At 46.0% G+C, this 27381-nt stretch overlaps 13 protein-coding genes across 13 annotated transcripts; 5 read left to right on the forward strand and 8 right to left on the reverse strand.

The window, feature by feature from the left end:
• Positions 1-5239: 5239 nt before the first annotated feature.
• On the reverse strand, positions 5240-6523 carry LOC147068664 (uncharacterized). The gene has a single exon (XM_085951893.1). The coding sequence runs from the start codon at positions 6073-6075 to the stop codon at positions 5368-5370; it is 708 nt and encodes a 235-aa protein (XP_085808019.1). The 5' UTR covers positions 6076-6523; the 3' UTR covers positions 5240-5367.
• Positions 6524-7938: 1415 nt separating this feature from the next.
• LOC147068665 (histone H2B-like) lies at positions 7939-8313 on the reverse strand. The gene has a single exon (XM_085951903.1). The coding sequence runs from the start codon at positions 8311-8313 to the stop codon at positions 7939-7941; it is 375 nt and encodes a 124-aa protein (XP_085808029.1).
• A 323-nt stretch (positions 8314-8636) lies between these two features.
• Positions 8637-9027, forward strand: LOC147068666 (histone H2A). Its single transcript, XM_085951894.1, has one exon. It carries the CDS (start codon positions 8637-8639, stop codon positions 9009-9011), a length of 375 nt encoding a protein of 124 aa, XP_085808020.1. The 3' UTR covers positions 9012-9027.
• A 1016-nt stretch (positions 9028-10043) lies between these two features.
• On the reverse strand, positions 10044-10454 carry LOC147068667 (histone H3). Its single transcript, XM_085951904.1, has one exon. The coding sequence runs from the start codon at positions 10452-10454 to the stop codon at positions 10044-10046; it is 411 nt and encodes a 136-aa protein (XP_085808030.1).
• A 2825-nt stretch (positions 10455-13279) lies between these two features.
• LOC147068668 (histone H4) lies at positions 13280-13591 on the forward strand. Its single transcript, XM_085951905.1, has one exon. The coding sequence runs from the start codon at positions 13280-13282 to the stop codon at positions 13589-13591; it is 312 nt and encodes a 103-aa protein (XP_085808031.1).
• Positions 13592-15540: 1949 nt separating this feature from the next.
• LOC147068669 (uncharacterized) lies at positions 15541-16824 on the reverse strand. Its single transcript, XM_085951889.1, has one exon. The coding sequence runs from the start codon at positions 16374-16376 to the stop codon at positions 15669-15671; it is 708 nt and encodes a 235-aa protein (XP_085808015.1). The 5' UTR covers positions 16377-16824; the 3' UTR covers positions 15541-15668.
• Positions 16825-18239: 1415 nt separating this feature from the next.
• LOC147068670 (histone H2B-like) lies at positions 18240-18614 on the reverse strand. The gene has a single exon (XM_085951907.1). It carries the CDS (start codon positions 18612-18614, stop codon positions 18240-18242), a length of 375 nt encoding a protein of 124 aa, XP_085808033.1.
• Positions 18615-18937: 323 nt separating this feature from the next.
• LOC147068671 (histone H2A) lies at positions 18938-19328 on the forward strand. Its single transcript, XM_085951890.1, has one exon. The coding sequence runs from the start codon at positions 18938-18940 to the stop codon at positions 19310-19312; it is 375 nt and encodes a 124-aa protein (XP_085808016.1). The 3' UTR covers positions 19313-19328.
• Positions 19329-20344: 1016 nt separating this feature from the next.
• On the reverse strand, positions 20345-20755 carry LOC147068672 (histone H3). Its single transcript, XM_085951908.1, has one exon. The coding sequence runs from the start codon at positions 20753-20755 to the stop codon at positions 20345-20347; it is 411 nt and encodes a 136-aa protein (XP_085808034.1).
• Positions 20756-21261: 506 nt separating this feature from the next.
• LOC147068673 (histone H4) lies at positions 21262-21573 on the forward strand. The gene has a single exon (XM_085951909.1). The coding sequence runs from the start codon at positions 21262-21264 to the stop codon at positions 21571-21573; it is 312 nt and encodes a 103-aa protein (XP_085808035.1).
• Positions 21574-23522: 1949 nt separating this feature from the next.
• LOC147068674 (uncharacterized) lies at positions 23523-24806 on the reverse strand. The gene has a single exon (XM_085951895.1). The coding sequence runs from the start codon at positions 24356-24358 to the stop codon at positions 23651-23653; it is 708 nt and encodes a 235-aa protein (XP_085808021.1). The 5' UTR covers positions 24359-24806; the 3' UTR covers positions 23523-23650.
• Positions 24807-26221: 1415 nt separating this feature from the next.
• On the reverse strand, positions 26222-26596 carry LOC147068675 (histone H2B-like). The gene has a single exon (XM_085951910.1). The coding sequence runs from the start codon at positions 26594-26596 to the stop codon at positions 26222-26224; it is 375 nt and encodes a 124-aa protein (XP_085808036.1).
• Positions 26597-26919: 323 nt separating this feature from the next.
• LOC147068676 (histone H2A) lies at positions 26920-27294 on the forward strand. Its single transcript, XM_085951896.1, has one exon. It carries the CDS (start codon positions 26920-26922, stop codon positions 27292-27294), a length of 375 nt encoding a protein of 124 aa, XP_085808022.1.
• The last annotated feature ends 87 nt before the right edge of the window (positions 27295-27381 follow it).

Below are 27381 nucleotides of genomic sequence, written 5' to 3' on the forward strand. Positions count from 1 at the left end.
TATCCTTTAGAAAGATTTTCAGCTCGCTGGTCCTACTTGGAGGACCTGAATCAGCAAATCTGTCTTCAAAGTCCTTCATAACTTTGGTCAAAGAGATGCGTGCCGCTTCAGGTATTTCCGGATTTAATTCCGCCAACGTTATAGGTCCGCATGGTTGATGCGGTTTAGTGGTTTGACAATGAATGGTTTGCCTCTTCTTGTCACCGAAGTGCATGCAGCGCCTTTTCAGATCAATGACCGCTTCTTGTTTACTCAAGAAGTCCAAGCCCAGTAGTAAGTCCACGCTTAAACCGTCAAACGCGAGAGCGTTCAATTCTACCGGGCTATCGTGTAAATATCCGCGAATAAACACTTCACCTCCGGTGCGTAAGGTTTCGCCATTGGCAGTGACCAGGTCTGGTGACACTCCATTAACTTTATATGGTGGACACACTAAGTCTCTTCTGACTAAGGTCCGCGTAGCTCCGGTGTCGATAACGGCTTCGTAACTCCCTGTTACTCCGTCAATACGCAGAGGTAATCTAAGGAGAGGTTTCACATGAACATGTGAGTTCGACCCCCCCCCAGACAAGTACGCTCCTGCAGAAATCTCGCCAACCGACATAATACACTTCAAGGAACCGTTGTTCTCATTAAGTTCAATACTATTCACTTTATCTACTATATCTATATTATTGTTACACTTAACACTATTATTATACCTATTTTTATTTAATATCAAACTTTCACAATTATTTTTCACACTTTTACTAGATAGATATATTTTATCACTATCATTGTTGTAATCCTTTTTAAAATCAACCCTATCTTGCGCGGGCAACAATTTAGTTTTATTTTTACATGGCAATTTTGGTTTTATATTTTTCTTTTTTCTTAATTTGTTATCATCCGCGTTATCATTGGTGATAATTAATTTATTTATCACGCTCGGTTTATTATTTCTAGTTAAATTAGATGAAGAAACGATAATTCCTTTTTGTTTATACGGTTGAATATTATTTGTATGGCTGGCCGGTTGGATCGTACTAATACGTGTTTTTGTCGAGCTATTTTTAGTAACTCGAGATGCGTTCAACGGTATTTCACAGCTTCTCAATGTTTTTAATCGAGTTTTCGTACTCGCCGCATTATTTATATCAGCTTCGATATACATGTTATTATTTAATTCAGATACCATATTTACTTTCGTCGTTAACATAATGGGGTCCTGATTAATGTTATATTGATATAGTACGTTAATATTTTTCAAAAAGGATTGGATTTTATTATTAATAGGATCAATGCCTTTATAACAAGAATTTAAATAACAAAATTTTGCGTCTGGCCTGACGTTAAGATTTGACGTTAATTTATTACTTTGGCCTTTGAGATAATTTACGAATGCTTTAGGAGCCGGGTAATTAATAATTTTGCCAGTTTCAGCTAAATGTTTACTTACGGTTTGGTTTCGCGAGGTCTCTGGAGGGACTGCGCCGTAGAGACGTTCTCTGTGTGTCGAAAAAACTTGATTCCAATCATTCTTCACCTTTCTTTCATCTAATTTTAATACCTTTTTACGTTTTCCATATTGGTTACAAATTACTTCACTAAACAACGCCGAATCAAATGCTTTTTGACGTTTTGTCATGATACCTATAGTAGGTATTTTTGTATGAGTACTACTATTTATTTCGGCGTTGTTAGGTGACGCTACACATTTATATGGAACGAAAGATTTTTCTTTAACATAATCTTTTCTATAACCTTGAAGAGGTCTCCCATATTCACTATAATCAGCCGTTGGAAGAACGTTCTGTATTCCGCACTTAACACTAGTTTTCAAGGACATCGGAAGAATGTTCCCACTGTTAGCACCAGAATATCTGGCACTCGCAGATCCCCAGTCATCACCGTCGAGCCGTGGGTGACGTCTAGCTCCTGCAAGGCCTCTTCATTGCTCCATCTGGACGTTCTCAGCCGTTGACGTCCTTTCTTGGTACTCGGGTCGGTTGTAGTTACCGCGCCAGTTCCCTCGGTAATCGCCACGGCCTCTACCACGGAAGTTTCCGCGGTTCACAAAATATCCTCCTCGGCCAACATAGGCTCCGGCCGGTGTTCTATCTGTGAGGTTTTCTTCCATCGACGGTCTATGCCGGTCTACGTTTTCTGGGCGCGTTTCCATTGTGGAATGGTTTATTTCGCGTGGTGGCGGCTGGCACGTACAGTGGCACCCGCAGTCTCTTTTAGTTGCTGGCCTCTGAATATGTGATATCGGTACTGGAGGCAGGTAGTCTGGTGCCATCGGTCGAACGCGTTTGGCTACCTCCAGCAGTCCGTCTAGCGATTTCCAGCCACTCTGGCCAACTCGAAGTTGGTCGTGAGGGTTAAGAAGGTCGAAGAAAATCTCCGCCAATTCCTCTCCACCCGTAGTCGGCATCAAAACTTTGGCGAGCGCTTTCTTATTCAGCAAGAACGGAAATACGTCCTCATCAGGTTTCTGTCGGCGAGTTTTAAGCTCGCTTTCCTGTACTCGTCGTCTTGTGGAAGATTCAAAGAACCGGGTCATCCGGCTTTTGAAAGACTCCCAGTCGTCTTCGGGATCTACTTTCGTGCTCCAGGTCTTGGCTTCACCTCGGAGCTGGCGTATAGCGAGTCGCGTCCAGTTTAGTGACGGGCTCCTGGCGGCTGCATAATATTTCTCGCATTCCTCAAGAAATTCGGTTACTCTGTGCTGAGGCGCTCCGCTGAACGTCACCTCTAGTTCAGGTTTATGCATCCATTCTTTGTATTTTGGAAATTCCCCGGTCCTAGTCTCCTGATTAATGCTTGGTAAAGAAGACTCCGTGCCCGGGCTCCTCACGAACGCTGGTATACTGCGCTCAGGTATTTGCATACTTTCTTCTATGTCTTCGGTCCTTTGGATCGGTTCCATCAGTGGTGGGTCCGCCATATCTTCGCTAGGTGTGTGTGGGTCCTTTGTCTGCGATCTAGTTCTCATATATATAATATATATACGAAATATATATATATTCTTCTTGGTAGTCGGGGTCTGGATCCGAGAAAAAAGAAACTTTTTCTGAGCCCGTAAACGTTGTGGCGCCAAATTAACAACACCCCCTCAACGATACGCCACTGCGCACTTCGTTGATGAATTTTTTTCTAGCTCAGTCGGTGGAGGGGTTATTAATAATAACGCTGTTTCCTTTTGAAAAAGTCGGTAATGACTTGGTTTTATTTTCTTGTATGTAGCGTCTAGTAAATAATATTTTTTTACAGGCCAAATGTAGGTGAAGGCGGCAGACAGGAATACGTGACGACCGATGACTGCGAACGCGAGAGATATTTCCACCCGTAAGTAAACGGGATGTGAAATTCTCACCGGGGAGTACTTCGGCGTTCAAGAGGCGAAGAGATGCGCGGCAAAACTGGAGAGGCTGGTCCAGAGTGAAGAGAGGCTGCTAGTAGAGATGAGACTTGTTCCCGAGGGAGGATCCGGTAGACTGATAAAAATCTCTCGGATGCGCCCTCTTTTATAGCAGCCTCCCTTATTCTAATTGGTCCAAAGAGTTTGAGAAGGGGTGACCAAAGATTCTACTATGTCCGTTAATTCGTACTACGTAATATCTCTTGTTTATTTAATATGAATTTACTGGAGTGTCAGAAGGACCAAGTATCAAGAGATAATATATTCTGTGCACGTGGATGGTTATATTGACGTTATAAAATATCGTCTATCTAATTCTATGGATTTTATATGAATTTATTTAGAGCATTTAAATAGCTATCTCCGGCATAAACTCGCGGTTTTAGTCTTATACCAGGAGTAAACACACGATTTGATTAGCGTTTAAATTACATGCATTTACAACTACTTACTAGGTACCTATTGACATAATAATAGGCCCTGTAATTGACATCCACCGACCTTCACATAAACATTTGTGATTTTACGATGTAAACTTGTCTGTTGCCTTTACCCTTTACAAATACATATTAATCCTATATTCATATAATCAGATATAATTATTATGAACACAAAAATCGAATAATATTTCCTAAAAGTTGAATTTAAGGAACTCTATGATGCTATGATTTGTTTTCGCGCGCTTAATTCTTTTCTAGCGGAAACATTTTTGCGTACGTACACCGATGCACACATATACCAATGCATCGGCCGGCCGTTGGTGCGTCGCTATGCCCGTTTATCTGCGATACGGACATGTCCCGACATGTTTGGCTTTCTGTTACTATGCGCGAGACATTTTTGCGTACACACCGACGCACACACACCAACGCGCTGGCTGGTGTTGCCATGTTATACATTAAGTATGGCCATTTGCAGCATTCTCGCATACTTACACCGACGTGCACACATACCCACGCGTTGGCTGGTGTTGCCATGTTATACATTGATTCTATAATTATTAATTTAATATTAACGATTTTACGGATTGAAATATTATTCGATTGGTGTGTCCCACAAGACATATTAATTATTTATATACACTTTTAATACTAATCACTCGCTACCGCGTTCTTCTTCTTTATGTTAACAGTTATTCTTTTTCTTTCATACTATTACATAATATATTCTATATTTTACACTCTTATAATAATCTCTCGCTACTGCATTCGTCTCTTTATATTTAACAATCATTCTTCCCCTTTTATACTAATATACAGTTACATAATACATTTATATCTAACACTTTATAATAACATAGTCACAGGTTTTTATTTTATGGAACAAGGCAATTAACATACATCATTCTTGCATACCATATTACCTTGTTCGTAGCTATCGACGCCCCGTTCGATATGTTTACATACCGAACGGGTAGCGTAAAACCTGTGAACAGATAAACAATTATATATGATTAGACAAGGAAGCGTTTTAGGCGTTTTACTAAGCCGTATAGTTAGAGATCAGGTTTACATGTCGGCTTATTACTAATTAATTTATTAGGCGAAGACACCTACCTACAGGTAGGTGGTGACACTAACCAAATCAAACCTAACCTAACCGAACAAACCTAACCTAATTAAATCAAACCTAACCTAACTCAAAATCAACCAACCAAACCACCAAAATTTTATTTTGAATTTCGTGTTGATTTAAAATTTTACCTAGGTAGGTGAGTGAGTGCAATTTGCGTATTGATACGTGCTCGATATCATTCGACACCTGAATTGTGTTGGTAGCCCTGAAAAGGGCTTTTGTTTCAATAAAATGCGAGCGAACGCGTATTATTCATCTCCATCTCTATCCTCATTCATCTCGTCTATTGTCGTCGTCGTCGTCATCCACCCGAGATACCCCCCCTTCCCGGGCTGCCGTCGTCGCATCATCGTCATCGTGATGATTAGATTAGATTCGATCACGGCGTCTTACTTCTTCGCAGCGGCTTTCTTCGCGGCGGGCTTCTTCGCAGCGGCCTTCTTGGGCTTTGGCGCCTTCGGCTTCTTCGTGGGCGGCTTGGCGGACTTTTTCGCCTTGGTCGGCGTCTTGGGCTTGGCGGCCTTCTTGGCGGCGGGGGCGGCCTTCTTGGGAGAGGCAGCTTTCTTGGCGGCTGCGGCCGATCTGGCCGCGGTTTCAAGAGGGGCCGACGACTTTCTCATGGCGGTCGCGGGCTTCTTCTTTGCGGCTGCCGCCGAAGACTTGCCTCCGCCGGCTGCGGCGCCCTTCTTCTCCTTGGATGAGGCGGGGCGCGATTTCTTCGCGGCGGGCTTCTTACCGGAGGTGGAGCCGCCCGCCGATTTGGCCTTGCCGGCTTCCAGTTTGAACGAACCGGAGGCCCCCTTGCCCTTGGTCTGCACTAGGGCGCCGGATTCGACGGCACCCTTCAGGTATTTCTTGATGAAGGGCGCCAGCTTGTCGGCGTCCACCTTGTAGTTGGCCGAGATGTATTTTTTTATCGCCTGCAGGGAGGATCCGGCGCGCTCTTTCAGCTCTTTGATGGCGCTGTTGACCATCTCAGAGGTCTTGGGATGCGTCGGCTTGACCTTGGGCTTCTTCGCGGCTTTGCCTGCTGCCGATTTCTTCGCAGGGGTAGAGGGCACCGGCGAAGCGGTGACGGGTGCTGCTGTATCTGCCATCTTTGCGTTATTCGATTGATTGAATAATAGAATGAAATATAATATTAAATTATATTGTATCGCGGCGTATATTCTGCTTGCTTGCTTGCTATCTATCTGTACGATGCGCTAGAGTGAAACGACTCGAACGGCTCGCGGATTGTATACGGCGAGAGCGAGACGGGTGCCGCAGTACCGATGTGCGAACGCCGCTCTCAGAGATGATGTCCGTCTAGATCGGCGATTTTAGTCACGAATTGCACCGGCATTTTTGCTTCGATCTCTCGATATTTTTCAATTTTTCGCGGCCGCCGCCCTAGCGAGGGGGCTCAGGGGCGGGCGGTCGCGCCGCCCACCGATCTGTCTGTCGTTTCAAAGCGGGCGAATGGTCGCGAGTCTGTCCTCGGGCTCGCGGGATGCGTTTCAAATTGGAATTGTGTCCGCGCGCGCACATAACGTGTCGGGAAAATGGCCGTAGATTCGTTAAGAATTATCAGATTCCAACGATCGAGCCTTCGTCCGGCGCGTCGATATACCTCCTCGCGGTTGCGATCGGCCGCGGGCCCCTGGCGCCCCCACGGGCGTCGCGATCCGCCCCCGAGTCGGCCGGAGTTAGCACAAGACGATCGCGGCATACAAACATTACTCGTATCGGGCGAAGACGACGGCGGCGGCCCCGCGGTGCTCGATGCAGTCCGCAGTGTTCACGAAGGAGCAGCAGGCGACGATGGTGCATGGTATTGTGCACGATGGTAAATAAAGAAGCACGACATGAGAATAGAATGTTCAATTCGAATAATTACTTACCTAACAATGGATTGCGATAGGTACGGCGCGATCGGTCGCTCGCTCGCTCACTGCGCCTCCCTCCCTCCCTCCCTCCCGCGATAGATAGATATCGTAAATAAATAGTTATAATCAATTAATTAATTAATTAAATAATTAATTAAATAATTAAATATGATAATATAATATTATGAGTGTGTTTAATATGACCGATGCAAAGCATACTGGCATGTAACAACGCACATATGAGAGTAGAAAACCATAGCAGCCGAAATCGACAACCATAACCATAAGTGCGAGACCGAAACACGAATTACTAATGTCATTGTTACTATTAAGTACCTATATGAAATCAAATATGAAGACATTGGACACTGGAAGGATTATTTTAAGATATCGATCGGGGGGGGGGGGATTCGGAATAAACTATTCCCGAAATTATGTGTCATGTACGTACGTACGTACGTACCAAAAAATCTATCGTACAATGCAAAATTATCCGATTCGCATTATTTATGTATCGCAGGTCCATCCGTTGAAGGATCGATGAAAATCCTCCACGCACAGACGATAATCGAGATAACAAACAGATGTGTAATATTATGTACCTAAATCTAATGTGATATTTTCTTTTTCAGATGCACGCACGCATGCATTCACCTAAGATGTATGGATAATATTATCAATAGTATAATGATGACTTATTGTTCTACTTACTGACTTACTTAGGTGGGTACTGTTGTACTTAATAATAATAAAATAATATTCACAGATAGATTGATTCTTATTATTTTCCTATCAAATCATCCTTCGTGGCGGGCTTAGTTAGTTATCTAGTCTAGTTTATAATATGGTGTTGGATAATGATATAATTATAAGCGCAGATACAAGATAATTATTGTAACAAATATTCGTATTATTATTATTACAATAGGTAGGCAGTCAGTCGATTTATTTATTTTTCCTGCTTGGCATAATATTAATAGCGATAATGAGACTAGCGAAACATGCGATTCGATCAATTCGATTTGAAAATATTGGCGGCCCTTAAAAGGGCCTTTGCTGGTTTTTTTTCTTCTTTCTTCATTTTCATGGACTTCACTTGGAGCTGGTGTATTTGGTGACTGCCTTTGTTCCTTCGCTGACGGCGTGCTTGGCGAGCTCTCCGGGCAGAAGGAGCCTGACGGCGGTCTGGATCTCCCTGCTGGTGATGGTGGAGCGCTTGTTGTAGTGGGCGAGGCGCGACGCTTCGGCGGCGATCCTCTCGAAGATGTCGTTGACGAAGCTGTTCATGATGCTCATCGCCTTACTGGAGATTCCGGTGTCGGGGTGCACCTGCTTGAGCACCTTGTAGATGTAGATTGCGTAACTCTCCTTCCTCCTCCTCTTTGTCTTCTTCTTGTCTCCCTTGGAGATGTTCTTCTGGGCTTTGCCGGATTTCTTGGCGGCCTTTCCGCTAGTCTTGGGCGGCATGATGATCGGCGATGGGTATTACGATACAATACGGATATATAGATAGATTAGGTAGGTGCGGTGTCAATCGGCGGCGGTGGCTCGAGTGAGAATCTGCCGAAATTTTTTTTTTTTACCGCTTGCCATCGCTGTGTAGAGCGAACGGCGCGCGGCTTTGCGGGTCGCGTGATGCGGCGCACGTCTCCCGCTACGGGCGCACCGCACGCCATCACAAAATAGAGCTTTGGATATCCCTGAGTGAGCTTTCTTCAAAGGACCGTCCGTCGATTCAGATCGACGCGCATCTTTCGCACAGTTAATTTTCAACACTACCACATCTCGCCATGTCTGGTCGCGGAAAAGGCGGTAAAGTCAAGGGAAAGGCAAAGTCTCGTTCGAATCGCGCCGGACTCCAGTTCCCCGTCGGTCGCATACACAGACTCCTGCGCAAGGGAAACTACGCCGAGAGGGTGGGCGCTGGTGCGCCGGTGTACCTGGCCGCCGTCATGGAATACCTCGCCGCCGAAGTACTCGAGTTGGCGGGAAACGCGGCCCGCGACAACAAGAAGACCAGGATCATCCCTCGTCATTTGCAGCTCGCCATCCGCAACGACGAGGAGCTGAACAAGCTGCTCTCCGGTGTCACCATCGCCCAGGGAGGAGTGCTGCCCAACATCCAGGCGGTGCTCTTGCCCAAGAAGACTGAGAAGAAGGCGTAAAAAAAAATAAATAAAAAAAAAAAAATCGTATCTTCTATGATTACATGCAATAATCCATCTATCGTCGTACAAAAGGCCCTTTTCAGGGCCGCCATTTTTATTCAAATCCGACTGGTAGCGAACGTGTCGAGCTCGTTATTGTTGCTTATAAAATTGATTGAAATAATTATTCATCGAAAGTAGGTAGTATTCAAATTGTTATTATTATAGGTATTAATTAGCAATGAATGCGCACAGAGAGAACTGTCCATATTACAATAAATGTTCTGGAAATTCAAAATTTGAAAATACATCTAAAATAAGTAAGTAGGTAGGTAGGTATATAATTTCGTAGTAATTAATGAGGAGATAGAGATGCGATGTGTCGATCTCTTGTTTGTTTAAACTACTCGTATGGTGTGGCGGTTTCAGTTTTAAATAGTTTTGTAGGATAATGATTGTGATATATGTATTTATATAGGTGAGGAGCATCTATTGATTATATCTATATAACGTGTTTAGCGACATTATTATAATTAATTAATTAATTAATTAATTGTGGTAGATGGACGGCGAGATAATATGACAAGGTATGGATGGTGGTGGACTGACGGATAGAAAACGCGTTTTGATAAGAGATTGGTGCGTTTTCTAAAATAATAGGTAATATAAGGAGGCTGTTTAATTAATATTATGTGGGTAGATATTATTTAATGAATCTCGCCTCACACACAACGCACTACGTACGCAGCGTTGCGTTATTATTAGATGGTGAGTATATTTTATCTAATCAACTGCTTAATTGATCAATTACATACAACAAACGCAATATTACTAACAAACCTATTTTTATCCAAAAATAGTGGAACACGCAGGATGATAATAATATATTATACTTGGATAAATAGGTATATATAAATATATTATTATAGGCACATAACGGCCGATCGCTCGCTCACGGTTGCGTAAACATTCGAATGTCAAAAAATTTGCGGCCCTGAAAAGGGCCTTTTGCGATAGGTATGATAAATATTATTTTTTTTTTTTTAATTCTTAAGCGCGTTCGCCGCGGATTCGTCTCGCCAGCTGGATATCTTTGGGCATGATGGTGACGCGTTTGGCGTGGATGGCGCAAAGGTTCGTGTCCTCGAATAGACCGACGAGGTACGCCTCGCTGGCCTCCTGCAGCGCCATGACGGCCGAGCTCTGGAAGCGCAGATCGGTCTTGAAATCTTGAGCGATCTCGCGCACCAGTCGCTGGAAGGGCAGCTTGCGGATGAGGAGCTCAGTGCTCTTCTGATAACGGCGGATCTCACGGAGAGCGACCGTACCGGGCCTGTAACGATGGGGCTTCTTCACGCCCCCTGTGGCCGGCGCGCTTTTCCTCGCGGCCTTCGTGGCGAGCTGTTTGCGGGGAGCTTTTCCACCGGTGGATTTTCGGGCAGTCTGCTTGGTACGAGCCATGTCTTCTTCTTCAAAGTAGTAGGTTCTGAAACGAGCGTTCAACGAGAAGTGTGCACGCGATCCCGCAGACGGGGTGACTATATAGAGAGATCCGCTCGCTGCGATTGGTCGATGCGGTCGCCTTCGGCTGAACAGTGGGGGTGATCATTTTTGTCGGCGTATCGTTTTGAGGTCGAAATATTGCCTGAAAGTTAATTTTTTTTGAAAATATCTCTTTTTATTCTATTCCGCAATTATTAATTATAGCCGTTATCTTTATTGCGCACTCGCTTTGCGCGAAATGCGCAGCGCTGGGCGTGGTTGCGCCGCGACGCGCCAGAGCGAGACGCACTCGCCCGCGCCTTGATTTCGCAAGGAAGCGAGCGAGACGTCGCATACGCGCGAGACGAGCGTCTATAAAAGAGACGTCGCAGGGAGCAAAATTTTATACTTGCTGACTGACACTCGCCGCGTAAACACCTCATTTACCGCGCTCCTGTCTGCACACAGATCCAAAGTCTACACCGCTTCGCCGCTATCATCGCCATATCAGAGGACTCTTGGCAGAACTTCACCGCCGCGGAAAAGTCTTTATAAAGATATTCTTCGACGGCCGACTACTTCAAGATTCCCCTGCAAAGCCTTCATAGCGGAGACGCCTGTCAACACCAAAACCTCCATCATGAGCAAAATACCGTCGCTCGTGGGGTTATTGGCTCCAGAGTGCCACCGACAAGTGGACGATAACATCAAGACAGACCTGCTGAACATCCGTGTACTGAGGAGGAAGCTGAGGGCCGCGGACTTCGCGTACATCTACGGCTTCCTCGCCCTTGCCTACGGGATTCAGCCGCATGACTCTCTTCCTGACCTGCAGAAGCAACGCGATTCTCAGGACAAGAAGAGGAGGAACAAAAACATATCGAATTACCAGAGGGTCCTCGAAGAGATCAACGCCATGGACTCGGGACTACTCAAGCCTTTCTCGGAAGAGGAAGACGAGGAGTACGAAGACTTGGATTATGATGACTCCGACTTCTTCCTAGACACCGATGATGCCGACGACTATAGCGGCAAACTCGTTCACTCCATGGATGCTGTAAAACCCACCAAAGCCCCCGCCTCGGCCAAGGCCAGGGCTGCCGCCCCAGCCACAGCCAAGGACCCGGTCTCGAGTGGGAAACCAGTCTCCACCGCCCACGAACAGATGGACACCACGCCAGCGGCCACATCTGTATCGCTTCCAAACCCAGATCACCGCACAGCAGCGCCGGAAAAGCCCGCCGTAACCGGCAAGCCTAACCCTACCGCCGCCACGCAGAAACCCACAGCAGATCCCCGCGCATCCGCACCAGTAAAACCCGCCGACGCCGGCAAGCCAGACGCACCGAAGAGTTACGCAGCAGCGGCCAAGCCCTCAACGGACAAGGACGTAGCCCGCGTAGAACACGGAAAAAAAGCGACCAAAAGACAAGCAACCGACCGGGCAGACCAAAAAGCGGCCAAGAAACCCGCCACGGTCTCGCCGAAGAAACCGGACATGCCTAACATTAACCAGCCGGCATGCTCGAAGAAGACAACAATCCCCGGAAAAAATTCAAGAGGCAACGCGCCCTCGAAGAATCCGGCCAAGAGGAACTTGGACCGCACGGGAGCACAGAAAATCCCTCCGATTGTCCTTCACGACAAAAAGGCTTACAGGGACAACATGAAGCTGCTGGAAGAGGCAGGAATATGTGTCTCTGAAGCCAAAAATGTCAAGAAGGGGATTATACTAACGATCTCAGAAATAGAAGAATACAGACAAGCAGTAAAATTACTAGACAGCAAGGGCATTGAGTTCCATTCCTACAACCTATTTGGGGACAAACCCCTCAAAGTGGTGCTCAGGGGAGTTCCAGAAGAAACGGCCGCCGAAGAAATTCGCGCCGAGCTTGTGGAACTGGGATTCACCATCAAGAGCGCGTATCGGATGACTCAAGGCCACTCAAGAACTCAGATACCGCTAATCCTGGTGGACGTAGAGAGAACCAGCGACGCCAAAGACATCTACCGACTTGAAAAAATCTTTGGACTATCTATAAAGGTGGAGCCACTACGCAGGAGGACGACGGACGGACAGTGCCATCGCTGCCAAGGCTTCGGCCACGCCGCTTCCTGCTGCCATGCCAGACCAATGTGCGTCCGTTGTGCAGGCGATCACCTCACAGCTGACTGCAAGAAACCCAATACCACAGATCCTGCGACATGCGCCAACTGTGGAGGCCCTCATCCGGCCAACTACAGGGGATGCCCGAGGCACCCAAAACACGCCCGATACGGATACACAGAAGCAGATAAACGACAAGCGGAAAGGACCCAAGACAGATACTCGTTCAGGCCTGCCTGGAAGACCACCCAGGAAAAACCTAAACCAGAGGAGATAAAGGACATGATAAATGCTTTAAAAAACACTATCGACACTGCCAACAACATGATATCAAAACTGACAGAATTAAACTAATCTCGACAAGACCTGAAAGCCCAATAATCAAGACCAGAAGACGATGAGGAAACGAGAAGAAGACGAATTATTATACATCTGATTTTAAACATCTAAGCCATCCTACAAAACTCAAATAAGACATGACATCCAATTAGTAGCTAAACCGCTACACGGAGCAGACTTCCATCATACGCCATAATATAGATGAAAGGGATAGGGGGCATAGCCCCGGCACCCTACACGCCAAGCATACCAAAAGAAAAAAGAAAAAGCAAAATTTTATAATTCGTCTAGCGGCCGCAGTGAGCGCATCGCATCGTTTCGATTTTTGACATCATCCACTTTTTGACACTCATACAAGATGACCGGTCGCGGTAAAGGAGGAAAGGGATTGGGAAAAGGGGGCGCCAAGCGTCACAGGAAGGTTCTTCGCGATAACATCCAGGGCATCACGAAGCCTGCGATCCGTCGTCTGGCTCGTCGCGGCGGAGTCAAGCGCATATCTGGCTTGATTTACGAAGAGACCCGAGGAGTCCTGAAGGTGTTCCTCGAGAACGTCATCAGGGACGCCGTCACCTACACGGAGCACGCGAAGAGGAAGACCGTCACCGCCATGGACGTCGTGTACGCCCTGAAGAGACAGGGTCGCACCCTGTACGGTTTCGGCGGCTAAGCTGGCCAATATAATGCCTTTCATCGTATCGTCTCGTCTAGATACAATACAGACTGACTACGCATAATGATGGATGAGTGGGTTGGTTTTTATGCTACGCCCGCTTAACTATTATTATGTGAATATATCTATCTACTCACATACAAACGGCCCTTTTCAGGGCCACCATGTCTATTTCGTTCGATCCGTTTGCATTCGTATAGTATCGCAGTAATAATGCATGCAGCTGTTGTTCGGTTAGGTTAGGTTTGATTTGATTACGTTAGGTTAGGTTTGATTTGATTTGATTTGATTAGGTTAGGTTTGATTTGGTTAGGTTAGGTTTGTTCGGTTAGGCTAGGTTTGATTTGGTTAGGTTAGGTTTGTTCGGTTAGGTTGGGTTTGATTTGATTTGATTAGGTTAGGTTTATTCGGTTAGGTTAGGTTTGATTTGGTTAGGTTAGGTTAGGTTTGTTCGGTTAGGTTGGGTTTGATTTGATTTGATTAGGTTAGGTTTATTCGGTTAGGTTAGGTTTGATTTGGTTAGGTTAGGTTTGTTCGGTTATGTTGGGTTTGATTTGGTTAGGTTAGGTTTGTTCGGTTAGGTTGGGTTTGATTTGGTTAGGTTAGGTTAGGTTTGTTCGGTTAGGTTAGGTTTGATTTGGTTAGGTTAGGTTTGTTCGGTTAGGTTGGGTTTGATTTGATTAGGTTAGGTTTGATTTGATTAGGTTAGGTTAGGTTTGTTCGGTTAGGTTAGGTTTGATTTGGTTAGGTTAGGTTTGTTCGGTTAGGTTGGGTTTGATTTGATTAGGTTAGGTTTGTTCGGTTAGGCTAGGTTTGATTTGATTAGGTTAGGTTTGTTCGGTTAGGTTGGGTTTGATTTGATTAGGTTAGGTTTGTTCGGTTAGGCTAGGTTTGATTTGATTAGGTTAGGTTTGTTCGGTTAGGTTAGGTTTGATTTGATTAGGTTAGGTTTGTTCGGTTAGGTTAGGTTTGTTAACCGACTGACCCGACGTTGGCTTAATTGTGTTAAATGCCCCGATCAGTCTTTGAACGTTTTGTGTTTTCTGTCTACTTTTTTCATATATAAAATCGTTTTTTCAATTAATATTTGATAATAAAGAAATCCCGAATCCCGAGAAAAGATCGGAATTTCCCGAAATTTTTAAAATTCCATTATTCGTTCAAATATGAAATTAATTATGTTCAGACTTCAGATAATGTAGTTGTGACTAGAGTTGGGTTTCGGGAATTACCCGACGGGAATTTTAAAAATTTCGGGAAATTCCGATCTTTTCTCGGGATTCGGGATTTCTTTATTATCAAATATTAATTGAAAAAACGATTTTATATATGAAAAAAGTAGACAGAAAACACAAAACGTTCAAAGACTGATCGGGGCATTTAACACAATTAAGCCAACGTCGGGTCAGTCGGTTAACAAACCTAACCTAACCGAACAAACCTAACCTAATCAAATCAAACCTAACCTAACCGAACAAACCTAACCTAATCAAATCAAACCTAGCCTAACCGAACAAACCTAACCTAATCAAATCAAACCCAACCTAACCGAACAAACCTAACCTAACCAAATCAAACCTAACCTAACCGAACAAACCTAACCTAACCTAACCAAATCAAACCCAACCTAACCGAACAAACCTAACCTAACCAAATCAAACCTAACCTAACCGAACAAACCTAACCTAACCAAATCAAACCTAACCTAACCGAACAAACCTAACCTAATTAAATCAAACCTAACCTAACTCAAAATCAACCAACCAAACCACCAAAATTTTATTTTGAATTTCGTGTTGATTTAAAATTTTACCTAGGTAGGTGAGTGAGTGCAATTTGCGTATTGATACGTGCTCGATATCATTCGACACCTGAATTGTGTTGGTAGCCCTGAAAAGGGCTTTTGTTTCAATAAAATGCGAGCGAACGCGTATTATTCATCTCCATCTCTATCCTCATTCATCTCGTCTATTGTCGTCGTCGTCGTCATCCACCCGAGATACCCCCCCTTCCCGGGCTGCCGTCGTCGCATCATCGTCATCGTGATGATTAGATTAGATTCGATCACGGCGTCTTACTTCTTCGCAGCGGCTTTCTTCGCGGCGGGCTTCTTCGCAGCGGCCTTCTTGGGCTTTGGCGCCTTCGGCTTCTTCGTGGGCGGCTTGGCGGACTTTTTCGCCTTGGTCGGCGTCTTGGGCTTGGCGGCCTTCTTGGCGGCGGGGGCGGCCTTCTTGGGAGAGGCAGCTTTCTTGGCGGCTGCGGCCGATCTGGCCGCGGTTTCAAGAGGGGCCGACGACTTTCTCATGGCGGTCGCGGGCTTCTTCTTTGCGGCTGCCGCCGAAGACTTGCCTCCGCCGGCTGCGGCGCCCTTCTTCTCCTTGGATGAGGCGGGGCGCGATTTCTTCGCGGCGGGCTTCTTACCGGAGGTGGAGCCGCCCGCCGATTTGGCCTTGCCGGCTTCCAGTTTGAACGAACCGGAGGCCCCCTTGCCCTTGGTCTGCACTAGGGCGCCGGATTCGACGGCACCCTTCAGGTATTTCTTGATGAAGGGCGCCAGCTTGTCGGCGTCCACCTTGTAGTTGGCCGAGATGTATTTTTTTATCGCCTGCAGGGAGGATCCGGCGCGCTCTTTCAGCTCTTTGATGGCGCTGTTGACCATCTCAGAGGTCTTGGGATGCGTCGGCTTGACCTTGGGCTTCTTCGCGGCTTTGCCTGCTGCCGATTTCTTCGCAGGGGTAGAGGGCACCGGCGAAGCGGTGACGGGTGCTGCTGTATCTGCCATCTTTGCGTTATTCGATTGATTGAATAATAGAATGAAATATAATATTAAATTATATTGTATCGCGGCGTATATTCTGCTTGCTTGCTTGCTATCTATCTGTACGATGCGCTAGAGTGAAACGACTCGAACGGCTCGCGGATTGTATACGGCGAGAGCGAGACGGGTGCCGCAGTACCGATGTGCGAACGCCGCTCTCAGAGATGATGTCCGTCTAGATCGGCGATTTTAGTCACGAATTGCACCGGCATTTTTGCTTCGATCTCTCGATATTTTTCAATTTTTCGCGGCCGCCGCCCTAGCGAGGGGGCTCAGGGGCGGGCGGTCGCGCCGCCCACCGATCTGTCTGTCGTTTCAAAGCGGGCGAATGGTCGCGAGTCTGTCCTCGGGCTCGCGGGATGCGTTTCAAATTGGAATTGTGTCCGCGCGCGCACATAACGTGTCGGGAAAATGGCCGTAGATTCGTTAAGAATTATCAGATTCCAACGATCGAGCCTTCGTCCGGCGCGTCGATATACCTCCTCGCGGTTGCGATCGGCCGCGGGCCCCTGGCGCCCCCACGGGCGTCGCGATCCGCCCCCGAGTCGGCCGGAGTTAGCACAAGACGATCGCGGCATACAAACATTACTCGTATCGGGCGAAGACGACGGCGGCGGCCCCGCGGTGCTCGATGCAGTCCGCAGTGTTCACGAAGGAGCAGCAGGCGACGATGGTGCATGGTATTGTGCACGATGGTAAATAAAGAAGCACGACATGAGAATAGAATGTTCAATTCGAATAATTACTTACCTAACAATGGATTGCGATAGGTACGGCGCGATCGGTCGCTCGCTCGCTCACTGCGCCTCCCTCCCTCCCTCCCTCCCGCGATAGATAGATATCGTAAATAAATAGTTATAATCAATTAATTAATTAATTAAATAATTAATTAAATAATTAAATATGATAATATAATATTATGAGTGTGTTTAATATGACCGATGCAAAGCATACTGGCATGTAACAACGCACATATGAGAGTAGAAAACCATAGCAGCCGAAATCGACAACCATAACCATAAGTGCGAGACCGAAACACGAATTACTAATGTCATTGTTACTATTAAGTACCTATATGAAATCAAATATGAAGACATTGGACACTGGAAGGATTATTTTAAGATATCGATCGGGGGGGGGGGGATTCGGAATAAACTATTCCCGAAATTATGTGTCATGTACGTACGTACGTACGTACCAAAAAATCTATCGTACAATGCAAAATTATCCGATTCGCATTATTTATGTATCGCAGGTCCATCCGTTGAAGGATCGATGAAAATCCTCCACGCACAGACGATAATCGAGATAACAAACAGATGTGTAATATTATGTACCTAAATCTAATGTGATATTTTCTTTTTCAGATGCACGCACGCATGCATTCACCTAAGATGTATGGATAATATTATCAATAGTATAATGATGACTTATTGTTCTACTTACTGACTTACTTAGGTGGGTACTGTTGTACTTAATAATAATAAAATAATATTCACAGATAGATTGATTCTTATTATTTTCCTATCAAATCATCCTTCGTGGCGGGCTTAGTTAGTTATCTAGTCTAGTTTATAATATGGTGTTGGATAATGATATAATTATAAGCGCAGATACAAGATAATTATTGTAACAAATATTCGTATTATTATTATTACAATAGGTAGGCAGTCAGTCGATTTATTTATTTTTCCTGCTTGGCATAATATTAATAGCGATAATGAGACTAGCGAAACATGCGATTCGATCAATTCGATTTGAAAATATTGGCGGCCCTTAAAAGGGCCTTTGCTGGTTTTTTTTCTTCTTTCTTCATTTTCATGGACTTCACTTGGAGCTGGTGTATTTGGTGACTGCCTTTGTTCCTTCGCTGACGGCGTGCTTGGCGAGCTCTCCGGGCAGAAGGAGCCTGACGGCGGTCTGGATCTCCCTGCTGGTGATGGTGGAGCGCTTGTTGTAGTGGGCGAGGCGCGACGCTTCGGCGGCGATCCTCTCGAAGATGTCGTTGACGAAGCTGTTCATGATGCTCATCGCCTTACTGGAGATTCCGGTGTCGGGGTGCACCTGCTTGAGCACCTTGTAGATGTAGATTGCGTAACTCTCCTTCCTCCTCCTCTTTGTCTTCTTCTTGTCTCCCTTGGAGATGTTCTTCTGGGCTTTGCCGGATTTCTTGGCGGCCTTTCCGCTAGTCTTGGGCGGCATGATGATCGGCGATGGGTATTACGATACAATACGGATATATAGATAGATTAGGTAGGTGCGGTGTCAATCGGCGGCGGTGGCTCGAGTGAGAATCTGCCGAAATTTTTTTTTTTTACCGCTTGCCATCGCTGTGTAGAGCGAACGGCGCGCGGCTTTGCGGGTCGCGTGATGCGGCGCACGTCTCCCGCTACGGGCGCACCGCACGCCATCACAAAATAGAGCTTTGGATATCCCTGAGTGAGCTTTCTTCAAAGGACCGTCCGTCGATTCAGATCGACGCGCATCTTTCGCACAGTTAATTTTCAACACTACCACATCTCGCCATGTCTGGTCGCGGAAAAGGCGGTAAAGTCAAGGGAAAGGCAAAGTCTCGTTCGAATCGCGCCGGACTCCAGTTCCCCGTCGGTCGCATACACAGACTCCTGCGCAAGGGAAACTACGCCGAGAGGGTGGGCGCTGGTGCGCCGGTGTACCTGGCCGCCGTCATGGAATACCTCGCCGCCGAAGTACTCGAGTTGGCGGGAAACGCGGCCCGCGACAACAAGAAGACCAGGATCATCCCTCGTCATTTGCAGCTCGCCATCCGCAACGACGAGGAGCTGAACAAGCTGCTCTCCGGTGTCACCATCGCCCAGGGAGGAGTGCTGCCCAACATCCAGGCGGTGCTCTTGCCCAAGAAGACTGAGAAGAAGGCGTAAAAAAAAATAAATAAAAAAAAAAAAATCGTATCTTCTATGATTACATGCAATAATCCATCTATCGTCGTACAAAAGGCCCTTTTCAGGGCCGCCATTTTTATTCAAATCCGACTGGTAGCGAACGTGTCGAGCTCGTTATTGTTGCTTATAAAATTGATTGAAATAATTATTCATCGAAAGTAGGTAGTATTCAAATTGTTATTATTATAGGTATTAATTAGCAATGAATGCGCACAGAGAGAACTGTCCATATTACAATAAATGTTCTGGAAATTCAAAATTTGAAAATACATCTAAAATAAGTAAGTAGGTAGGTAGGTATATAATTTCGTAGTAATTAATGAGGAGATAGAGATGCGATGTGTCGATCTCTTGTTTGTTTAAACTACTCGTATGGTGTGGCGGTTTCAGTTTTAAATAGTTTTGTAGGATAATGATTGTGATATATGTATTTATATAGGTGAGGAGCATCTATTGATTATATCTATATAACGTGTTTAGCGACATTATTATAATTAATTAATTAATTAATTAATTGTGGTAGATGGACGGCGAGATAATATGACAAGGTATGGATGGTGGTGGACTGACGGATAGAAAACGCGTTTTGATAAGAGATTGGTGCGTTTTCTAAAATAATAGGTAATATAAGGAGGCTGTTTAATTAATATTATGTGGGTAGATATTATTTAATGAATCTCGCCTCACACACAACGCACTACGTACGCAGCGTTGCGTTATTATTAGATGGTGAGTATATTTTATCTAATCAACTGCTTAATTGATCAATTACATACAACAAACGCAATATTACTAACAAACCTATTTTTATCCAAAAATAGTGGAACACGCAGGATGATAATAATATATTATACTTGGATAAATAGGTATATATAAATATATTATTATAGGCACATAACGGCCGATCGCTCGCTCACGGTTGCGTAAACATTCGAATGTCAAAAAATTTGCGGCCCTGAAAAGGGCCTTTTGCGATAGGTATGATAAATATTATTTTTTTTTTTTTAATTCTTAAGCGCGTTCGCCGCGGATTCGTCTCGCCAGCTGGATATCTTTGGGCATGATGGTGACGCGTTTGGCGTGGATGGCGCAAAGGTTCGTGTCCTCGAATAGACCGACGAGGTACGCCTCGCTGGCCTCCTGCAGCGCCATGACGGCCGAGCTCTGGAAGCGCAGATCGGTCTTGAAATCTTGAGCGATCTCGCGCACCAGTCGCTGGAAGGGCAGCTTGCGGATGAGGAGCTCAGTGCTCTTCTGATAACGGCGGATCTCACGGAGAGCGACCGTACCGGGCCTGTAACGATGGGGCTTCTTCACGCCCCCTGTGGCCGGCGCGCTTTTCCTCGCGGCCTTCGTGGCGAGCTGTTTGCGGGGAGCTTTTCCACCGGTGGATTTTCGGGCAGTCTGCTTGGTACGAGCCATGTCTTCTTCTTCAAAGTAGTAGGTTCTGAAACGAGCGTTCAACGAGAAGTGTGCACGCGATCCCGCAGACGGGGTGACTATATAGAGAGATCCGCTCGCTGCGATTGGTCGATGCGGTCGCCTTCGGCTGAACAGTGGGGGTGATCATTTTTGTCGGCGTATCGTTTTGAGGTCGAAATATTGCCTGAAAGTTAATTTTTTTTGAAAATATCTCTTTTTATTCTATTCCGCAATTATTAATTATAGCCGTTATCTTTATTGCGCACTCGCTTTGCGCGAAATGCGCAGCGCTGGGCGTGGTTGCGCCGCGACGCGCCAGAGCGAGACGCACTCGCCCGCGCCTTGATTTCGCAAGGAAGCGAGCGAGACGTCGCATACGCGCGAGACGAGCGTCTATAAAAGAGACGTCGCAGGGAGCAAAATTTTATAATTCGTCTAGCGGCCGCAGTGAGCGCATCGCATCGTTTCGATTTTTGACATCATCCACTTTTTGACACTCATACAAGATGACCGGTCGCGGTAAAGGAGGAAAGGGATTGGGAAAAGGGGGCGCCAAGCGTCACAGGAAGGTTCTTCGCGATAACATCCAGGGCATCACGAAGCCTGCGATCCGTCGTCTGGCTCGTCGCGGCGGAGTCAAGCGCATATCTGGCTTGATTTACGAAGAGACCCGAGGAGTCCTGAAGGTGTTCCTCGAGAACGTCATCAGGGACGCCGTCACCTACACGGAGCACGCGAAGAGGAAGACCGTCACCGCCATGGACGTCGTGTACGCCCTGAAGAGACAGGGTCGCACCCTGTACGGTTTCGGCGGCTAAGCTGGCCAATATAATGCCTTTCATCGTATCGTCTCGTCTAGATACAATACAGACTGACTACGCATAATGATGGATGAGTGGGTTGGTTTTTATGCTACGCCCGCTTAACTATTATTATGTGAATATATCTATCTACTCACATACAAACGGCCCTTTTCAGGGCCACCATGTCTATTTCGTTCGATCCGTTTGCATTCGTATAGTATCGCAGTAATAATGCATGCAGCTGTTGTTCGGTTAGGTTAGGTTTGATTTGATTACGTTAGGTTAGGTTTGATTTGATTTGATTTGATTAGGTTAGGTTTGATTTGGTTAGGTTAGGTTTGTTCGGTTAGGCTAGGTTTGATTTGGTTAGGTTAGGTTTGTTCGGTTAGGTTGGGTTTGATTTGATTTGATTAGGTTAGGTTTATTCGGTTAGGTTAGGTTTGATTTGGTTAGGTTAGGTTAGGTTTGTTCGGTTAGGTTGGGTTTGATTTGATTTGATTAGGTTAGGTTTATTCGGTTAGGTTAGGTTTGATTTGGTTAGGTTAGGTTTGTTCGGTTATGTTGGGTTTGATTTGGTTAGGTTAGGTTTGTTCGGTTAGGTTGGGTTTGATTTGGTTAGGTTAGGTTAGGTTTGTTCGGTTAGGTTAGGTTTGATTTGGTTAGGTTAGGTTTGTTCGGTTAGGTTGGGTTTGATTTGATTAGGTTAGGTTTGATTTGATTAGGTTAGGTTAGGTTTGTTCGGTTAGGTTAGGTTTGATTTGGTTAGGTTAGGTTTGTTCGGTTAGGTTGGGTTTGATTTGATTAGGTTAGGTTTGTTCGGTTAGGCTAGGTTTGATTTGATTAGGTTAGGTTTGTTCGGTTAGGTTGGGTTTGATTTGATTAGGTTAGGTTTGTTCGGTTAGGCTAGGTTTGATTTGATTAGGTTAGGTTTGTTCGGTTAGGTTAGGTTTGATTTGATTAGGTTAGGTTTGTTCGGTTAGGTTAGGTTTGTTAACCGACTGACCCGACGTTGGCTTAATTGTGTTAAATGCCCCGATCAGTCTTTGAACGTTTTGTGTTTTCTGTCTACTTTTTTCATATATAAAATCGTTTTTTCAATTAATATTTGATAATAAAGAAATCCCGAATCCCGAGAAAAGATCGGAATTTCCCGAAATTTTTAAAATTCCATTATTCGTTCAAATATGAAATTAATTATGTTCAGACTTCAGATAATGTAGTTGTGACTAGAGTTGGGTTTCGGGAATTACCCGACGGGAATTTTAAAAATTTCGGGAAATTCCGATCTTTTCTCGGGATTCGGGATTTCTTTATTATCAAATATTAATTGAAAAAACGATTTTATATATGAAAAAAGTAGACAGAAAACACAAAACGTTCAAAGACTGATCGGGGCATTTAACACAATTAAGCCAACGTCGGGTCAGTCGGTTAACAAACCTAACCTAACCGAACAAACCTAACCTAATCAAATCAAACCTAACCTAACCGAACAAACCTAACCTAATCAAATCAAACCTAGCCTAACCGAACAAACCTAACCTAATCAAATCAAACCCAACCTAACCGAACAAACCTAACCTAACCAAATCAAACCTAACCTAACCGAACAAACCTAACCTAACCTAACCAAATCAAACCCAACCTAACCGAACAAACCTAACCTAACCAAATCAAACCTAACCTAACCGAACAAACCTAACCTAACCAAATCAAACCTAACCTAACCGAACAAACCTAACCTAATTAAATCAAACCTAACCTAACTCAAAATCAACCAACCAAACCACCAAAATTTTATTTTGAATTTCGTGTTGATTTAAAATTTTACCTAGGTAGGTGAGTGAGTGCAATTTGCGTATTGATACGTGCTCGATATCATTCGACACCTGAATTGTGTTGGTAGCCCTGAAAAGGGCTTTTGTTTCAATAAAATGCGAGCGAACGCGTATTATTCATCTCCATCTCTATCCTCATTCATCTCGTCTATTGTCGTCGTCGTCGTCATCCACCCGAGATACCCCCCCTTCCCGGGCTGCCGTCGTCGCATCATCGTCATCGTGATGATTAGATTAGATTCGATCACGGCGTCTTACTTCTTCGCAGCGGCTTTCTTCGCGGCGGGCTTCTTCGCAGCGGCCTTCTTGGGCTTTGGCGCCTTCGGCTTCTTCGTGGGCGGCTTGGCGGACTTTTTCGCCTTGGTCGGCGTCTTGGGCTTGGCGGCCTTCTTGGCGGCGGGGGCGGCCTTCTTGGGAGAGGCAGCTTTCTTGGCGGCTGCGGCCGATCTGGCCGCGGTTTCAAGAGGGGCCGACGACTTTCTCATGGCGGTCGCGGGCTTCTTCTTTGCGGCTGCCGCCGAAGACTTGCCTCCGCCGGCTGCGGCGCCCTTCTTCTCCTTGGATGAGGCGGGGCGCGATTTCTTCGCGGCGGGCTTCTTACCGGAGGTGGAGCCGCCCGCCGATTTGGCCTTGCCGGCTTCCAGTTTGAACGAACCGGAGGCCCCCTTGCCCTTGGTCTGCACTAGGGCGCCGGATTCGACGGCACCCTTCAGGTATTTCTTGATGAAGGGCGCCAGCTTGTCGGCGTCCACCTTGTAGTTGGCCGAGATGTATTTTTTTATCGCCTGCAGGGAGGATCCGGCGCGCTCTTTCAGCTCTTTGATGGCGCTGTTGACCATCTCAGAGGTCTTGGGATGCGTCGGCTTGACCTTGGGCTTCTTCGCGGCTTTGCCTGCTGCCGATTTCTTCGCAGGGGTAGAGGGCACCGGCGAAGCGGTGACGGGTGCTGCTGTATCTGCCATCTTTGCGTTATTCGATTGATTGAATAATAGAATGAAATATAATATTAAATTATATTGTATCGCGGCGTATATTCTGCTTGCTTGCTTGCTATCTATCTGTACGATGCGCTAGAGTGAAACGACTCGAACGGCTCGCGGATTGTATACGGCGAGAGCGAGACGGGTGCCGCAGTACCGATGTGCGAACGCCGCTCTCAGAGATGATGTCCGTCTAGATCGGCGATTTTAGTCACGAATTGCACCGGCATTTTTGCTTCGATCTCTCGATATTTTTCAATTTTTCGCGGCCGCCGCCCTAGCGAGGGGGCTCAGGGGCGGGCGGTCGCGCCGCCCACCGATCTGTCTGTCGTTTCAAAGCGGGCGAATGGTCGCGAGTCTGTCCTCGGGCTCGCGGGATGCGTTTCAAATTGGAATTGTGTCCGCGCGCGCACATAACGTGTCGGGAAAATGGCCGTAGATTCGTTAAGAATTATCAGATTCCAACGATCGAGCCTTCGTCCGGCGCGTCGATATACCTCCTCGCGGTTGCGATCGGCCGCGGGCCCCTGGCGCCCCCACGGGCGTCGCGATCCGCCCCCGAGTCGGCCGGAGTTAGCACAAGACGATCGCGGCATACAAACATTACTCGTATCGGGCGAAGACGACGGCGGCGGCCCCGCGGTGCTCGATGCAGTCCGCAGTGTTCACGAAGGAGCAGCAGGCGACGATGGTGCATGGTATTGTGCACGATGGTAAATAAAGAAGCACGACATGAGAATAGAATGTTCAATTCGAATAATTACTTACCTAACAATGGATTGCGATAGGTACGGCGCGATCGGTCGCTCGCTCGCTCACTGCGCCTCCCTCCCTCCCTCCCTCCCGCGATAGATAGATATCGTAAATAAATAGTTATAATCAATTAATTAATTAATTAAATAATTAATTAAATAATTAAATATGATAATATAATATTATGAGTGTGTTTAATATGACCGATGCAAAGCATACTGGCATGTAACAACGCACATATGAGAGTAGAAAACCATAGCAGCCGAAATCGACAACCATAACCATAAGTGCGAGACCGAAACACGAATTACTAATGTCATTGTTACTATTAAGTACCTATATGAAATCAAATATGAAGACATTGGACACTGGAAGGATTATTTTAAGATATCGATCGGGGGGGGGGGGATTCGGAATAAACTATTCCCGAAATTATGTGTCATGTACGTACGTACGTACGTACCAAAAAATCTATCGTACAATGCAAAATTATCCGATTCGCATTATTTATGTATCGCAGGTCCATCCGTTGAAGGATCGATGAAAATCCTCCACGCACAGACGATAATCGAGATAACAAACAGATGTGTAATATTATGTACCTAAATCTAATGTGATATTTTCTTTTTCAGATGCACGCACGCATGCATTCACCTAAGATGTATGGATAATATTATCAATAGTATAATGATGACTTATTGTTCTACTTACTGACTTACTTAGGTGGGTACTGTTGTACTTAATAATAATAAAATAATATTCACAGATAGATTGATTCTTATTATTTTCCTATCAAATCATCCTTCGTGGCGGGCTTAGTTAGTTATCTAGTCTAGTTTATAATATGGTGTTGGATAATGATATAATTATAAGCGCAGATACAAGATAATTATTGTAACAAATATTCGTATTATTATTATTACAATAGGTAGGCAGTCAGTCGATTTATTTATTTTTCCTGCTTGGCATAATATTAATAGCGATAATGAGACTAGCGAAACATGCGATTCGATCAATTCGATTTGAAAATATTGGCGGCCCTTAAAAGGGCCTTTGCTGGTTTTTTTTCTTCTTTCTTCATTTTCATGGACTTCACTTGGAGCTGGTGTATTTGGTGACTGCCTTTGTTCCTTCGCTGACGGCGTGCTTGGCGAGCTCTCCGGGCAGAAGGAGCCTGACGGCGGTCTGGATCTCCCTGCTGGTGATGGTGGAGCGCTTGTTGTAGTGGGCGAGGCGCGACGCTTCGGCGGCGATCCTCTCGAAGATGTCGTTGACGAAGCTGTTCATGATGCTCATCGCCTTACTGGAGATTCCGGTGTCGGGGTGCACCTGCTTGAGCACCTTGTAGATGTAGATTGCGTAACTCTCCTTCCTCCTCCTCTTTGTCTTCTTCTTGTCTCCCTTGGAGATGTTCTTCTGGGCTTTGCCGGATTTCTTGGCGGCCTTTCCGCTAGTCTTGGGCGGCATGATGATCGGCGATGGGTATTACGATACAATACGGATATATAGATAGATTAGGTAGGTGCGGTGTCAATCGGCGGCGGTGGCTCGAGTGAGAATCTGCCGAAATTTTTTTTTTTTACCGCTTGCCATCGCTGTGTAGAGCGAACGGCGCGCGGCTTTGCGGGTCGCGTGATGCGGCGCACGTCTCCCGCTACGGGCGCACCGCACGCCATCACAAAATAGAGCTTTGGATATCCCTGAGTGAGCTTTCTTCAAAGGACCGTCCGTCGATTCAGATCGACGCGCATCTTTCGCACAGTTAATTTTCAACACTACCACATCTCGCCATGTCTGGTCGCGGAAAAGGCGGTAAAGTCAAGGGAAAGGCAAAGTCTCGTTCGAATCGCGCCGGACTCCAGTTCCCCGTCGGTCGCATACACAGACTCCTGCGCAAGGGAAACTACGCCGAGAGGGTGGGCGCTGGTGCGCCGGTGTACCTGGCCGCCGTCATGGAATACCTCGCCGCCGAAGTACTCGAGTTGGCGGGAAACGCGGCCCGCGACAACAAGAAGACCAGGATCATCCCTCGTCATTTGCAGCTCGCCATCCGCAACGACGAGGAGCTGAACAAGCTGCTCTCCGGTGTCACCATCGCCCAGGGAGGAGTGCTGCCCAACATCCAGGCGGTGCTCTTGCCCAAGAAGACTGAGAAGAAGGCGTAAAAAAAAATAAATAAAAAAAAAAAAATCGTATCTTCTATGATTACATGCAATAATCCATCTATCGTCGTACAAAAGGCCCTTTTCAGG

Source organism: Rhyacophila brunnea, unplaced genomic scaffold (genome assembly GCF_057557595.1).
Source record: "Rhyacophila brunnea isolate RB1 unplaced genomic scaffold, BYU_Rbru_1.0 scaffold_294, whole genome shotgun sequence".
NCBI classification, from domain to species: Eukaryota; Metazoa; Arthropoda; class Insecta; order Trichoptera; family Rhyacophilidae; genus Rhyacophila; species Rhyacophila brunnea.